Raw genomic sequence first — 16,438 nt, forward strand, 5'->3', positions numbered from 1 at the left:
CTCTATTACCACAACAATTTAAGGTACTGTAGTTAGAAATATGCGCATTAAATACGGTTTTAGATATATTATAAATGGAGGAATCTCGTTTTGGAAAGTAAAAGTAGATAATAACTTATGAATATTTAAACCACTTAGCCTACATGTGTTATTAAAGGGGAAAAAATGCATTATAAGCAGGCAATCTAGTTATCATCGATTGAACTCTTGAGAGCATTTGCTAGAGTAAAAGCTGAAGGACTGTGGTTTAAAATTACTGTTGCAAATATCAGTTTAAAAGCTCATTTGTTGCTCTTGAAGTATCAAAGTGCACATCCTGAATTGGGTTCTACTTACCCTACAGAGCATTACCTAAGTCATTCAGTAAGCTGAATAATGCATACATTTTCTGAAGGGCTGAGTTTTTAAATTTAGTAAAGTGTGAAAGGGAAGGTTTACCAGATTGCATTTCGTTGCCCTGTACCTGTGCATGTGCAATGACAATAAAGTTGAATTCTATTCTATTCTATTCTATTCTATTCTATGTGTGTTTTGGAGGTGGCAGCACTGACTGAAAGATAGAAGGATGAGTTGGAGACTGTGGTTTGGAGACGAAGTTAAGGAGGCACACTTGGCTGACTTGGTTCAGACGTGTGCAGAGGAGGGAGAGTGACTATATTGGACAAAGGATGTCCAATATAGTATATGGAGGGAGAAAGGACAACAGAGGAGGGTGAAGAAGTCACTTGGATGAGTGATGAAAATGTTCCTACGACCAAAAGTGAACAGAGTTTTGTGGGATTGAGCTGGATGATTGAGCATGGATCAACACACATCAAAGAATCTCATGGATGTCATGAAGGAGGACATGTGGAGAAGGGTGCGGATGATCTGCAGTAGGGGCCACTGAAGGGAGCAGTTAAAAAAAGAAGTAGTACTGAAACTGGGTTACTAGTACCCAGCTGTTAATGTGGTGTTGTTGTGGTGTGAAAAAGAAAAAAAGTGTTTTTTTCCTCTGAGCTATGAAGTTTTGACAATTTAAGTATCACAAAGTGCATGAGGATTCACTCAGATATTACTTACTGTATCGTTGTAAAAAATACACCGATGAACATGTATTCAAAACCAATCTATATAAACTATTAAAGTAATTACTTGTGGGGAACAAACCCTTTGTTTCTTACTGTAGGGTTAATGCCATTGAACGATGCGGTCATTTTTAAAACTGTGCAAAAATAAATACAAGAAATGAAAGTGCAAAAGTACAAAAAAAATGTGATGACCATTATTACGTGATAATATTTCAGCTTAAGTGGTGAAAAACAGGGTGGCAGTCAAAATGCGGAAGAAAACTAAGCAGTACACGCTGCAAAGTGAAAAATGTTGTAAAATAGGGTGATGATTGCATGTATCTATAACCAGACAATCAGCAGGCCTAACAGGAAGGAAGGAGGTTTGGCCTGATGATACTCACAGCAAGTTTGATCATTTTAGATAAACCGACAGCATAACTGACATATCGTGCTGATGTTTCCCTCCAAGAAGTATTTCAATTTGATGTAAAAGAATCTGGCTTACATATAACCGGTTCTGTCACCTTGTTTTTCAACACTACCCCCCCTCCCCCTCCTCACCCCTCCCAGCTGCACAGACACCCCAGAGGCCATGAGAACAACCCAACTGGTTCTTTCATTCAGATTCAGCTCAGAATGAGCTAATCCACCATAAATACTCAGGCTCGTGTTGCATCACAAATCCCCGAACCTTAACAGTTACCGTGTTGTTTCCCATTTCTTAACTGGTTTGCATCACACATTGATATGCAGGAGCTTATGCAGTTCAAAGGTGGTGACTAAAGCGATGAACTAGTTTGACAGGACTAAGGAGAACCACACAAAGAAGCTTCTGGGATACACTGGACAATAGACTTCCAAAAAATAGCAGCAGACAACATCATTCATTTGTTCATCAAGTTTTAATGCTCCTATCTGTGCTTTTAATTAGCTGGACACACCCATGGTGTAACTACCACAAAGCCTGCAGACACTGTCCTCCGTTCAGTTACGTATATGCACTGAGCTCTGATTAAACATTGATGAGCTTATAACACAAGCTGTAAGCACAGCGCCCTGCAACATCTTCCACCGTCATGTCATTTGACACAAAACACAACAATAAGTCGGTTGGGCAGGATGCAGATTTTGTATTACTAATTCAGAAGGGACATGTAAACAATCTGGTGTGTTTATAGAAGCGGTTCAGCGTCCAAGAATTAGCATTTAGACTAAGTGAAACCAAAGTCCTGCTAGAAACAGGTCTTGCAACTCAGGAGACATCCTGAAATTCTTATTTTGAAGCATTACTTAAATGTACTTATATAGAGAAAAGTCTGACAAAATACATTTATTCCCCCCTGGAAGTTATACTTTTACCACCATCGTCATCATCATTGTTTACAACAGGCTGAACTGCAGGACCAACACAAAGAGCTGTGTACAGAAAGGGGAGTAGTAAGTTTGATTTCCCAGGTAAGATGATATCTCTCAGTGTGTGCCACAAAATGATGGGAGATTTTCTATCACTAAGCTGTGGCAAGCACTGTGTACTCTGCTGGGGGACAGCATCAGAGCTGGTGACACTGAACAGACTGAATAAACTGATTAGGAAGGCTGGCTCTGGGATTGGCTGCAAACTGGATGCTTTCAGCGCTGTGGCGGAGAGGAAGCCACTGAAAATATAAATGTGACAAATATCACCTGATCAGCCCTCTGCACTTATGAGTACATAGCTAGGGTTAGCGTTATTTCTCTGTGAAGTTCTGAATAGATCTCAGTTAAATGGCCTTTTGGAAGTGGGCTTTTCTGCTTTGCATGAGACAGTGGGTTTACAAACCCCTTGTGGTCAACCACTTTGAGCCAGTTTCGTTCTGAGAATGATTTAGTTCATGAGAAAGGTGTTTAAAATGGTGTTTGAGCTTTGTCTCTGCATGCTCAAGAACATCTGTTTCATTTACTTCTAGAAAGCTACTTTCAGATGCTGCCTTATTCATACGGGGTCACCATAGCAGGCAACTGCATGATTTTGTGCACTGGATGCAACCCCAAAGGGATTTATGTCTCCTCCTGCAAATGAATCTGGGAACTTTTGCTTGTTAGGTAAATATGTAAACAACTACACTATTAAATTCTTATTGAAGTATGAATGTTCATCCATCTGCAGATTATCACAATTCACAAGCTGTTGTCTTTCTCCAGTGAGGCTGTATTTTTAAAGCACTTTTGCAGTTATGACTAAAATATTTTCACCTAAAACTGAATGATAATGAAAACAAAACCTGTTTATGTGCAAAGTTTTCTTAACATGACTGGTAATGGTGCAAAACACGTGTTATATTTGTGTGCGCTATATAAAAGTATCATTCATTCAAAATAATCAGTGCCGTCAACTCCTGCTGACAATCATGTTTGAAAGATGTTTTTATTTTCAAATGATATGACCATCATTTTCTGTTCGTGTGAATTTGTCCAAAAAAAGATGAAACCCACGAACTACCAAGTGCTGCCCGTTAGCCTTGGTCAATTCTATATACAAAGCTATATACACAAATACTTCAGATCCAGATGACGTCAGTTTTTTGAAAAGCGATGTTGCCAATCCTTTGGACTGGCAAACAAATGAAAAATAAAAGTTTTAACTTTAATTGATCTCACAATTCAGTTCACATTATGACAACTTTTTTTTTCTTAATTACTTAATAATTACCACTATAAAAAAAGCTGTGTATGAAAACAAACCATACTGATGTCGTCAAAAGTACAAACAAGATTTGCCAAAAAACAAAACAAAACAAAAAAACACAAGGCCTGGAGTCTTTTAAGGATAAAATATTATGTACAATAAAAAGCACGCACCAAGCCTACCATCCAAGTTTCAAAGGGTTTGTTCCTGAACAGGCAGATACAGATAGGCTTCCTTGCAATTGGGAGTTGATTTTATTTGTCCTAATTGTGAGCTGCGCTCTACTGACAGGTTCCTAAGGGGTCAGATGAAGGACAAAGTTAAGATGTGAAAAAAAAAATTCACAAGTTAAACTGGGTCATTATGTTATGACCTTTCAGTGACGTGAATAGGCGGCCACTGAATCTTCAGTCTCGTGTCGCTATAATAAATAGCTGCGCGTCAGACAGCAGAGGCGGCCTGGCTATTATAATCAGTGGACTCCATTTTGAGGATGTAAGGGATGATGCTGTCAATCTGCACGTTGCCAATGAGCCCAGCGAAAAACAGCTCCTCGGTGACAGCTGCACTTATCAGCCTGAGGGCAGGGAGACGCAGCAACAGCTTGGATAACCTGGGATTGATGAGAAACAGACATCAAATTCAACATGTAACAAGTAAATCTACGAGAACAACACACACACACACACACACACCTCTGTCCTGCTTTTTAAGAGTTAAAAAACTTATGGTGCGTTTCCAGCATTGCCGGCGTTATGCAGCACAGAGGTGAAGCCTACAAACCTGTAAGAGTCTTCTGGATATGTTCTGGTTACATAGTCCTGCAGCTCCATGTAGGCTTTTTCCTGGAATCTCTCTATCTGTGGGATATTATCTATGCCCGGATGATCTGTTACAAAAAATAATGTATATGCACAGTCAGACTTGAGTACACCAAGGAATCTGCTTTTGTGCAAATCGGGGGGGATTGTCTACGCACCAGGGCTGAAGAGTACAATAGCTTTGAGGTAGGCATATTCATACGAGTCGGGGGAAAGCTTGGACACGCTGTTACAGAACTCCTGCATCCTCCAAATGTGCTCCATCACTATTTTCACTCTCTCTGGGGACAGCTTCTCTGTGAGACCAAGGGGGAAAAAAGGGCATGATGTAACAGACATGCCACAAAAGTGAATAAGACAAGATAGGGGTAGGAATTGATAAGCATTTGCTTCCTCGTCCTCCTTTTCAAACAGGAAACTGTCAACATTTTGTTTTTTTCTTTGTGAATAGGATGGCTTTTAATGATTTTGTGTTTATTTGTTTTTTTATATGCATTAGCACTTGTTGCTTCCATTTTCAAAATAAAAATTTGTTTGATTCATTGAACATCTTGTGTTACTGTCCCCTGAGTCTGTCTAGCTTAACAGCTTTCCTCTTTCTCAAACTGTAAACAAGTATTAAACCTCTCAGGAAGACAGCAGCAGAGCTCTCCTACCTTCCTGTAAGCTGGTCTGGAGATGGTTGATAATAGCACTTAAGATGGTGCCGACATTCATTACATTTGAACACTGTGCCAGACCCAGGGCAAAAAGTTCATTCCAGCAGGCTTTCATCAGGTTAATGTCATTGTCTTGCCCGCTGTAAAACAAAATGCACATGGTTAATGTACTACAAAGGACAGTGCGTGCACATGTAACGGTGCACTTCAAAGACACGTGATTTAACAGACATTATCCACAAAGAATATTCTTGCAACAACAGGCTTACCCGAGGGTTTGAAAGGCAGGTATGGAGCGTGCCCAGTGCATAGAGAGAAAAAGTAGCCGTGAAGCCGATTCACAGATGTAGTTGACATTGAGGTACTCTGGCACAGGCAAAGGCATCATAAGCTGCAGGAATGGGGAAAGAAAACAAAAATATGCTAACAATGCAGCTCTGTTTAACACAATCAGGTGTTTTTAATCAAAGGGGAGAGTCACAATCAGTGGCTGTCCTTTTACCTTGAAAGGGATATGGCTGTCAGAAAGTAGAGGTCCTTCCAGCTCCACCACAGGGCCCGACTGGTCCCCTGATATCAGCTGCATTGTAGCCTCCAAGGACTCTCCTGCTGAGCCATCACCAGGGTGCAGGACTTTGGCCAGGGTGTCAAAAGCTCTAATGATACACAACATATACACTTATTATATTTTGAAAAATGCTTGCACTGAAAAATCCTCACATTTGCATTTATAAGTTGTATATTACAGGAGATTCATCACAAAGCAATACAGCACCACTGTCACAGATGCAAAATGCTATACTTTTGATCAGCAGAGTGCCAGTCTAATTAAAGCCTTAAGATCGAATTAGAAACCACATGGCCCTGCAGGAAATTCAATTACAGCTTTATGACAAACAGAAAATAGAAGCCAGAGAGTTTCGTGAGTTTCATTCTGGTGCTTCTTTAGGCCTCGGTATCAGCATCAAAGCATCTTGATTTCTTACGACAGCTCTCACCTCGAGATATCACTTGCAGTTTGTTCATCTCCCTGGATATCAGTCATTGAGCTGTCACCGTTGCTAAGTGTTTCAGCTCCCATCAGATCATTTCCGCTGTCACTCGCTTCTCTGCTCTTGTTGAGGTGGGCAAGGGATGTTACTACATTTGCCAGTGTTCCAAGGTCACCCTGGCATGGGTCCTCCTGCTGAGGAAGGGACAGTTGTTATCGAACAGTCTGGTCACTGAACTGGTCCCAGAAACAACAGGGACAAAACTGGTTCACAGCAAACTTATTAGGACACGTCTTCATCAGTGAATGTGCAATGAGTTTCGTTTGTTTGTTTAATCCTAAACACTCTAAAGTTCTCTGCTTGTATATAAGGTAGAAAACATATAAGCATAATACAGTTATACTGCATCCGTGTTACCTTTTCAGGTGAAGCTGGAATCAAGATGGTGTTTTCCAGCTTGGAGAAGGGTTGCTGAATGTTGAGCAACATGCTTGACTCAAGCAAACTTGTAGATCTGATGTTAAGAGATTTGACATCACATATTGCATTATACTTTACAAGGCCGTGTAGCAAAATAATCATTTCCAGGCAGAAATATTAATCGAGCTTCTAATTGTATATAACGTTACATAAAAGACTTCCAATGTAAGTTCAATATAACTAAGCAAAGTCAAAGGAGCTTGCAAAGAAAAGCGTCTGGACTTCTTTAAGTTGCTTGAAGACGTTTCACCTCTCATCCGAGAAGCTTCTTCAGTTCTAAGGTCAAATGGTGGAGAGTCCCAGATATAAACCTAGTGGGAGTGACCCCCCACAGAGGGACAAAAGGACCCCCTGATGATCCTCTAATCGCCTGAGCCAAGGTGGGAAACTGGGCGTGGGTCCCAATCAGCCAGGGTTTCGGGTGTGTTCATTGTGAAACCTGGCCCCACCTTATCATGCGAATTCCTGAGGTCAGATGGCCCAGGATGTGAGTGGGCGTTAAGGCGTCTGGGAAGGGATCTCAAAACTGGATTATAGATGGCAGAGAGTTGGTGTCGTAAACCCCCGCCTCTGTTCAAAGATGGTCGCTCACAGTGGACATAGATGGCTTCTTTTACTCCTCTTTCAAACCATCTGTCCTCTCTGTCCAAAATGTGAACATTGGCATCCTCGAAAGAGTGTCCTTTATCCTTAAGATGCAGATGGACTGCTGAGTCTTGTCCTGTGGAGGTGGCTCTTCTGTGTTGTGCCATGCGCTTGTGAAGTGGCTGTTTGGTCTCTCCAATGTAGAGGTCTGAGCATTCCTCGCTGCACTGTACAGCATACACCACATTGTTAAGTTTGTGTTTTGGCGTTTTGTCTTTCGGGTGAACCAGTTTCTGTCTGAGCGTGTTGCTGGGTCTGAAATTTTGGACAGAGAGGACAGATGGTTTGAAAGAGGAGTGAAAGAAGCCATCTATGTCCACTGTGAGCGACCATCTTTGAACAGAGGCGGGGGTTTACGACACCAACTCTCTGCCATCTATAATCCAGTTTTGAGATCCCTTCCCAGACGCCTTAACGCCCACTCACATCCTGGGCCATCTGACCTCAGGAATTCACATGATAAGGTGGGGCCAGGTTTCACAATGAACACACCCGAAACTCTGGCTGATTGGGACCCACGCCCAGTTTCCCACCTTGGCTCAGGCGATTAGAGGATCATCAGGGGGTCCTTTTGTCCCTCTGTGGGGGGTCACTCCCACTAGGTTTATATCTGGGACTCTCCACCATTTGACCTTCGAACTGAAGAAGCTTCTCGGATGAGAGGTGAAACGTCTTCAAGCAACTTAAAGAAGTCCAGACGCTTTTCTTTGCAAGCTCCTTTGACTACGATGACCTGGATGACTGAGAACCTTCACAGACATAACTAAGCAAAGGCATTGGAAATGTAGAAAAATAACATGTACAGCACATTTTATTTATTATGTTTTCTTACACTGTGGACATTTAGCAGAATTCAACAAAACTAATAATAACAACAACTGTCTTATCAGTATATTAGAGTTTAAGTAAGATTTACCGAGCAGTTTCCTTGTCGGATGCAAAAGTAGGTGTAGCAGCCAGAGGGCTACACAAGTTCTTGCGGATGTAGATCTTTTCAGTGGAGGCTGCACAGTTGACGGATTTTTCTCTCGCAGTGACTTCAACAGGCTTTCTCTCACACTGAACAGCTAAGAGATCAAAGTCATAGTCACGTCAGTATTTTATCGTGCAGGTTCTTAATAACTTAATATAGTATTACAGTTTCTTACAGTCCTGCTTCATGCCCAGAGCTATACAGCGCTGCAGTCGACAGTACTGGCAGCGATTTCGGTGTAGCTTGTTAATAGCACATTCTCCGGAGCCCCTGCATGTGTACACCAGGTTCTTCCTTATGCTGCGTTTGAAGAAGCCTTTACAGCCTTCACAGCTAACGGCTCCATAATGACGTCCTGAAAGATGAAAGGGAAATGTAATCAGGTGTGCTTATGTGTCATTTCAATACCAACATTATAAAAAAAATCTCTTTCTCTCTATACACACATATATATATACCTAATGCATACCTGAGGCCTTATCCCCACAGACAACGCAGTACTCCACAACAGGCTTCACAATAGACTGGTCTGAGCTTTCAGTCACAAACTGCCAAACAACCCCAGAAATTGAATAATTTAATACAGCAAACACTGCAAGCAGGCTGACTAAACATATTCATGCCCCAGTCATTAGACTTTTCAGCTTGTTTATCAAAACTGGAAGGAGTCAATAACATCTTCAGGCAATACCTGAATCTGCTGCCCAGTGAGTTCGGGGGAGGCAAACAGCAGCTGATTAACCCCAGAACCATCTGGAGTAGTGAGGATGACCTTGTTGGGTGAGCCTTCCTGCTTGGCCAGAATTACTTTCCCCCCAGAAGAATAATCAGCATTTGCAAGGATAAACTGCTGCTTTCCAGGGGAAGATGGCTCAAGTGCTGTGACGATCTGGATCTTCTGTCCAGTCTGCTGATCAGTTACAATCTGTTAAAAAAAAAAAAAAAAATATATATATATATATATATATATATATATATATATATATATATATATATATATATATATATATATATATATATATATATATATATATATATATATATATATATATATATATATATATATATATATATATATATATATATATATACACACACATATATATATATATATATACACACACATATATATATATATATATACACACACATATATATATATATATATATACACACATACATATATATACACATACATATATATATATATATACACACATATATATATACATACACATATACATATACATACACATATACATATACATACACATATACATATACATATATATACATATATACATATATATATATATATATATATATATATATATATATATATATATATAAAAACATGAGCAGGTGTTTACTGCATGTGCTGAAATGATAAGTGGAATTGACACATTTTACAAGCAAATTGCGCATCTTTATTTATTCACACAAATTCAGTCTCTGGGGGAGAACGGGCCATATCGTCACCTGGATTCTGTGTCCTAACGCCATGTTGTTGTCTGCAGACACAAGCTGAATCCTTTGAGCCTGTCCATCCATTCTGATATTGCACACACCTTCCTCCACCACCGTTCACATCAGTGCCCCATGAAACAGGCACACCTGTACAATTAAACATCTGTATTACTCTGTTGGGATCAGAGAATATCCTTTAAAAACAAAACAATTACTTCACAATGTTCTTACAGTAAACAAATCCCCGAATCACTTATCATCACTTCTGATTTATCATCCTTTCCCCCACGATAAAAATATGTTTTTTCTAATGCTGAGGCTTTTTCTAAAAATATGCATGACTGGTTGTTTTGCACAAAAATTCAACAGAAAAGCAAAGTCAGCAGTGGCTTCACAGTAAATTGCCAAATAGTTCTTAAAACAAACTGCCAGTCATTTCATTTTTCAACACACTGATTGACTGGCTAAATAAAGTCAGTCTCAGCTGATATACAGAAATGCTTTCCTATCTAAAAATAAACATTAAAGTCAACCTCAATAATATTCTATAGGTTGAGATCTAGCAAATACATTTTAAGACCATTTTTAGCAGATGCCAGGGATTTCCCAGGAATATAGAACTGTGATATAAAAATTTAAAAAAAAAATGTAACACATTTTTCAAAGTAGTTTTCTTTACTCAATTGTAAAATATGTTTGTGTTCATCAAATGGCATCAAATAACAAGAAAAGGCACAGACTTGTCTTAAGTAAGCAGAAATTTGCCAACCAAAGAGGGTTTGGCCTTCTACTACAGTGAAATCACGAGAACTTGATGAAAGTATTTTTTCAAAAAATTTTTTCCGATAATTGGAGTTTGATTTTAATATGGCCAAAAAAATGCATAGTCCTCTGTTAATTAAGGCCACATTGCCCTTTGACTTAACTATATGCAGTTCAGTCGACACCACCACAGGTCAGTTTGAGTCAGGAAAATCCCTCAGTTCACAGTTCACACTTGTTGAAACGCAGTTCAGCTTCTAAGTGTTTTACAATGAACAGTGCAAATAATGCAGGAAGAGGTCACCCTGGAGTTACATTTCCTCTGTTATCATTATATTATTATAGTTAATGTTATAATTATTATTGTTGTTGTTGGCTCGATCTCATATTTCTGGACAATAGCCCTAGTCTATAAATAGGAGGAACAAACACAATCAAAGTTAACTTGATTAATCAACTGATAACATGTTAATAGAAAGAGTAATGTAAAATAGCAGAAGACTCATCTTTTAATCACAAAAAATATTTCTTAGGTTCTACCAAAGATCTAATTAGTGTTTTTTAATAATCTGATGTCTGCAAAGGGAGCTGGGACAACGTGATATATTTCAACTAAGAGCAAATAAGTCTGGCAGAACTTATACTTACATAACCAATAATTATTCATACTCCAGTTTTCTCCAGTCCTTGTAGTTACAGCCCGACATCTGTTTATATTTTTAAATTATGTCAAAAGCTAATAAGTCATGCATTGCTTGAAATAACTTTTACTAAACCAATATAAAAATATAGGTATTTAATCTGTTATGTACAGTGTCAGTAACTACATGTTAATTTGTGGCCTGTGCTAACCAATCAAGCCGGTGCTAGCTCGAAAATGCACTATTGGTGGCCTTGCGATAAAAGACAGCTTAATGTCGCGGTAAAGTAACAATAAATGAACGACAAAGACACTGTATGAAAACATACATCCTCCTGACAGCCAACTATTTAAAATCGATACGGAAGATAAAGGTATTTCTTTTCCTGTGGGTGAAAGGTCAACATTGAAGGGTTAAAGCATGCTAGGGTTCAAGGCCCATGATGCCGAATCGTACAGTGAACAGTTGCGCTCCGTTTTTCACAACTGACCAAAAATCGCAATAATTCTGGCACCGGACTTCCACGCGAGTCGGCATTTGAGAACAGCTCACGATTTAACACTTTTAAATTGCTGCTGTTATACTCACACTTACGGAAAGGATGCTGTTGCTTGCTTTACGCAGTGTGGTTTGCGACGCTAGCATTAGATAGCCGTAGCACGGTTAGCTAAAGCGGCTAACATAGCTAGATAGCATATATGTTGACGATATTACTGACGTTATGCGTTAACCTATGATGTTAGCTCTATAACTGTCTGTAGAGTCTCACAAACATAGCAGCACCTTTACATACTTGCCGATCTTATGTCTTGTGCTCCCAGCTCCACACGACAGTGCTAGCGAGCTAAATTAGCTTTTTGCTAGTTGGTAGCTAATGGCAGCTTCCCTACTGTAGACCTACTGAACACTCCCTCCCTTCCTGTGTTACTGGCCGCTCACGGATCCTTCTTTAACCTCTCCTCTCCGCATAACTAATAAAGTCTTACCTTTCGACGAGCTGTTGGGTCAGATATTTTGCTGCCTTAAATAAATTAATATTTTTAAGTGTTTGCTGCAGGTAGTGGGAGGGTCAGAGTTCGTGACCTTTTTTTTTATCAATAAATAAGACTCGCACATGCGCATTTGGGCAACATCGATTCATATTGTGTACACTAAAACCTACAGCAATTGTCATGTTTAGACGACATTCCTGGTAAACCGTTCATAATGTAGTCTTCCTTTCATTATACTCATGACAAAAATCAAAACTCAAAGAAAATGAACAGGAAATCTTTCATTTGATTAATGTTTTTCTCAATGACAATATACTTTAAATTGTTAAATCTTTTTGTTGGTCATTTTTGTCACATAGTTTTAGGTTTAAGTTTAATTCTGAAATTTTAAAACAGCTTCTGTCACACCAGCTATTATTCCATTGCCTACAATGTCCTAAACCATTTTCTCACAATCCCTGCACTTGAATGATTTAGCAAGAGTACACACAACTGGGCTTAAATTTGTGACATATCACATTAGTGAGGATTAGATATTGCACAACATTTTTCTTATCAGTTGGGTTACGGTGTCTTCGCAGCAAACTGATAAATTTACATTGAAGATTACGATAAAATTCAGCAAACTGTTATGAAGACATTGTAAGCCTTTTGAAATTTCATAATCAAATGTTGAAAATATTGCACCTTTATACTAAAAAGGGGCACAGTGACAAAAAATGAACCGCCCTCTTTTAAGTGCAAATAAATTCATTTTACATAACCAGCTTTTCGATACATAAAGTGCAGATAAAAAGATCACAAAGTGCTCTTTTAAAAGCACTAAAAAGATCACAAAGTGCTCTTTTTATCTAGAAAGGTGCTATATAAATACAATTTTAAATTGTCTCATTACATGTCTTTTCCAGTATATTCTTGACTGGTTACTGGTTCTATATTATTATAATTGAGAGTGAATAAAGTGACATAAATAAATAATATTTAGTTCCATATAACAGTAGCATAAAAATGAGTGATGCCATTTGCTCTGCTGTCATTACTTGAAGAATTCTAATTGTAAAGATAAATGAATAATCCTAAAACTATGCTTTGGTAACTTATGTTATGTAATGGATGGTCTCACAATGCTGTACATGTCATGAGCTGCCCCTATTTTGCTAGCAAAGTAGGAAATAAGTGCAATAACTTATTGGCACATGTAAACATAATTAGAAATAGAGTCTATAAGGCAGAAACAGAGTGTGTACAATTTTAATAACATCATATCATGTGTTTCTTCAACACAGCTTGAACTCTCGTAGTTAAACTTTCTTGTAATTTCTTAAAGAAATTTTCAGGAACAGTTCTCGAGGATTCTTGAATGACATTATTTTTAAAAAAGGATGAACCCACACTGCTTCAATAGTGTTGATCTCTGGTGAGACCAATCCATGACTGACACTGTTGCTTTGATGTTTCATGGCACATCAAAATCTGCCAGTGCTTCTTTGTATTCATTCCATCAGTTTAGATAAAATCCCCCACACCACTGACTGAATTCCAAATCCAAACCATGTTTACAGGTGACTGTAGACACTCACTGTTGTATCTCTTTCCAGGCCTCTTCTGGACACATTAACAAAATCTGGGGTCATCACCTCATAAGACTGATTTTAAGTCCAGTTCTTGTGTACTTTGGCATATCTCATCCTTTTCTTGTTTCCATCCCTTAAGAATGGTGTTTTGCCTGCCACCCTTCCACTGAGACCATTTCTGATGTGGCTTCAATGAAAAGTAGATGAATCAGTTGAAAGACCACATGCATCTCTCAGGTCCTGTGTCAGGTCTTTGCTTGTTTTTTTCCTATTTCTTAAGGACATAACTTTCAGATACTGTCCATCTGATGTTGAAGCGTCTTGGGGCGACTGTTGTTGTGATTTGGCACTATATAAATAAAATTGAATTGAATGTTACTAGTAGCTCTTTGAGAATCACTTTGTTGGCGCAAAACTACTATTTTTATGCCTGCCAAACGGTGTTAATCTTTTTGCAACAGGCTGCTAGTAACACAGCGTGTAAAGATAAAATTTAGGTACAAGGACTGGACGGAAAATGAATGAAAAAGCAGACATGTCCAAAGAAGACACTTTTAAAGACCTTCTGAAAGCCTGAAGAGCTATGGCTCAAGAGCAATTCTGGTAATGAAATGAGGGGTGACTCAAGATATCTGCAAAAGACTGTATAAACTAGGGGTGCAACGATACACAAAATTCACGGTTCGGTTCGGTTCGATACTTTGGTGTCACGGTTCGATATTTTTTCGATACAAAAAATGTTCATGCCTTTTTAATTTGTCATTTATTAAAATTATAAATATATATTTTAACTCAAAAGTACAGTTTTTAAATTGAATGTTGCTGAAACAAAAGTAATTAAAAAAAATAAATTATCTGATTGAGGAATCACTCATCTTTGGAAAAGAGAGTTTATTACAGAGTTCTGTTTGTACAGTTATGTTTTGTTTATGTTGCCATAGTGACGGGTGACGCCCTCTCGCTGCGACGGTGTGTCCTTCCGGGGTCAGAGGGCGCCCTGTGTGTTGTTGTTGCTGTGCTGTTGCCGCGCTGAGCAGTTAGCTAGCGGCAGTGTTCTTCTGCAGATGTCAATTGTTAGCAGAGCTGCTCTGTGCAGCGTTATGGCATAATAATTTTAAGGGAGAATAAAAAGTCGACACACATATCTCATTCCTGACGGAGGACTCTACCACTACACTTCTCCAGTCCATTCACAGAGTCGTTGCATGGTAAGACATGGATAGGAAGTGGGCGGAGCCTTTTACCGTCATTTTATTACGACGCAAAGTACAAACACCTGTGGACACACAATCCAACACCCCCACTTGTACACAGGTTGGGGAAAAACAATCCTCCGGAAAAAACATCTTACATTCCAAACACAAATACAGAGAATTTTTCTAACTTAGACTTTGAAACTGGTTTCGTCATCATATCTGCTACCATTGACTCAGTTGGACAGTAATCAATGAGCACTTTCCTTTCATGTACAGCTGACCTTATAAAATGATATTTCACATCAATGTGTTTACATCTTTGTCTGTTCACTGGATTTTTTTGACAAAGCGATTGTTCCCTGATTGTCCTCCAATATCATAGGTATTTCATACTCAAACTCATCAAGATCTTGAATCAAATAAGTCAAATACATACATTCCTGAATTGTTGCTGCTAATGCCATGTATTCGGCTTCACAAGTTGATAGTGCTGTAGTTGTCTGCTTTTTGGTTTTCCATGATATCAAAGGACCATTTTTATTTAGGCTTACACAATAACCTGTCATACTGCGTCTATCAGAAACATCGGATGCCCAATCTGCATCACTGTATGCTTGTAGACCTAGTTTTCCACTTGAACATTTCCTAAAACACAGTTCTTTTCCTCGACTACCTTTTAGATACCTCAGAACATGTTTCACTGCTGTCCAATCATCAACAGTTGGCGCATTGAAATGTTGTGACAGTTTGCTGACAACATAGCTTAAATCAGGTCGCGTACAATAGCTCAGATAAATAAGACATCCTACCGCTTCACGATATCTCCTCACATCTGGTAATGTCTCGAATTTATCAGAATGAGTCCATTTCTGTTCACAGGGTGTTAACCTTGGCTTACAGTTTTGCATGTTAAATCTCTTTAAAATGTTCTCAATATATATTTTCTGTGACATTCTGACACATTCTTTTTCTTGAATAAAATCTATTCCTAGAAAATGGTTAAGTTTCCCCAGATCTTTCATTTGGAATTTAGAAGAGAGCATTTCTTTCACGCCTGAAAGCACATTTTCATTGTTAGCTGCAATGAGTAAATCATCCACCCACACTATGATGATTACTTTTTCACTTTCAGTTTCTTTTGAATACACACAATGATCAGCAATATTTTGTCTAAATCCACAACTGCTTAAATAGTCATGTAAGGTTTGGTTCCAGTTACGACCCGATTGCTTCAGCCCATAAAGTGATTTCTTTAGTCTGTACACCAGTTTATTAGTCTCACTTGATTCTGTCTCAAAACCTTCTGGTTGTTGTATATATATTTCTTCATTTATTGGTGCGTGTAAATAGGCGGTTTTTACATCCATCTGGTGAACCAACATATCATCCTGAACCACTTTCTGCATCAAAACTCTCACACTCGATAAGTTAGCAGTCGGTGAAAAAGTCTCCTCATAATCAACTCCTTTTGTTTGACTAAAACCTTTAGCCACAAATCGAGCTTTATATCTGTCTGATC

General features: G+C 38.7%; 1 protein-coding gene and 1 long non-coding RNA gene across 7 annotated transcripts; one reads left to right on the forward strand and one right to left on the reverse strand.

Annotated features, from left to right (window-relative positions):
* Window positions 1–3,437: 3,437 nt before the first annotated feature.
* On the reverse strand, window positions 3,438–12,271 carry nr2c1 (nuclear receptor subfamily 2, group C, member 1). 6 transcript variants are annotated; one of them, XM_085412566.1, is made up of 15 exons: window positions 11,951–12,110; window positions 11,165–11,223; window positions 9,767–9,901; window positions 8,979–9,212; window positions 8,757–8,835; window positions 8,463–8,642; window positions 8,231–8,381; window positions 6,607–6,703; window positions 6,196–6,383; window positions 5,700–5,853; window positions 5,467–5,588; window positions 5,195–5,337; window positions 4,697–4,834; window positions 4,501–4,606; window positions 3,438–4,330 (listed from the first exon to the last, which is right to left on the reverse strand). In XM_085412566.1, exons 3-15 carry the CDS (start codon window positions 9,836–9,838, stop codon window positions 4,159–4,161), a joined length of 1,836 nt encoding a protein of 611 aa, XP_085268692.1. In that variant the 5' UTR covers window positions 9,839–9,901; window positions 11,165–11,223; window positions 11,951–12,110; the 3' UTR covers window positions 3,438–4,158. The 6 variants fall into 6 exon arrangements, with proteins under 6 accessions (XP_085268692.1, XP_085268695.1, XP_085268690.1 ...); XM_085412569.1 differs by lacking the exons at window positions 11,165–11,223; window positions 11,951–12,110 and adding an exon at window positions 12,144–12,271 and having other exon boundaries at window positions 6,196–6,380; XM_085412564.1 differs by lacking the exons at window positions 11,165–11,223; window positions 11,951–12,110 and adding an exon at window positions 12,144–12,271.
* Window positions 12,272–15,129: 2,858 nt separating this feature from the next.
* Window positions 15,130–15,917, forward strand: LOC146665103 (uncharacterized). The gene is made up of 2 exons (XR_014912376.1): window positions 15,130–15,574; window positions 15,682–15,917. It is a non-coding gene; the product is annotated as an uncharacterized LOC146665103 (long non-coding RNA).
* The last annotated feature ends 521 nt before the right edge of the window (window positions 15,918–16,438 follow it).

Source organism: Rhamphochromis longiceps, linkage group LG7 (assembly GCF_057381845.1).
Source record: "Rhamphochromis longiceps isolate RC_006_pf linkage group LG7, R_longiceps_female_GT1.1, whole genome shotgun sequence".
NCBI lineage: Eukaryota > Metazoa > Chordata > Actinopteri > Cichliformes > Cichlidae > Rhamphochromis > Rhamphochromis longiceps.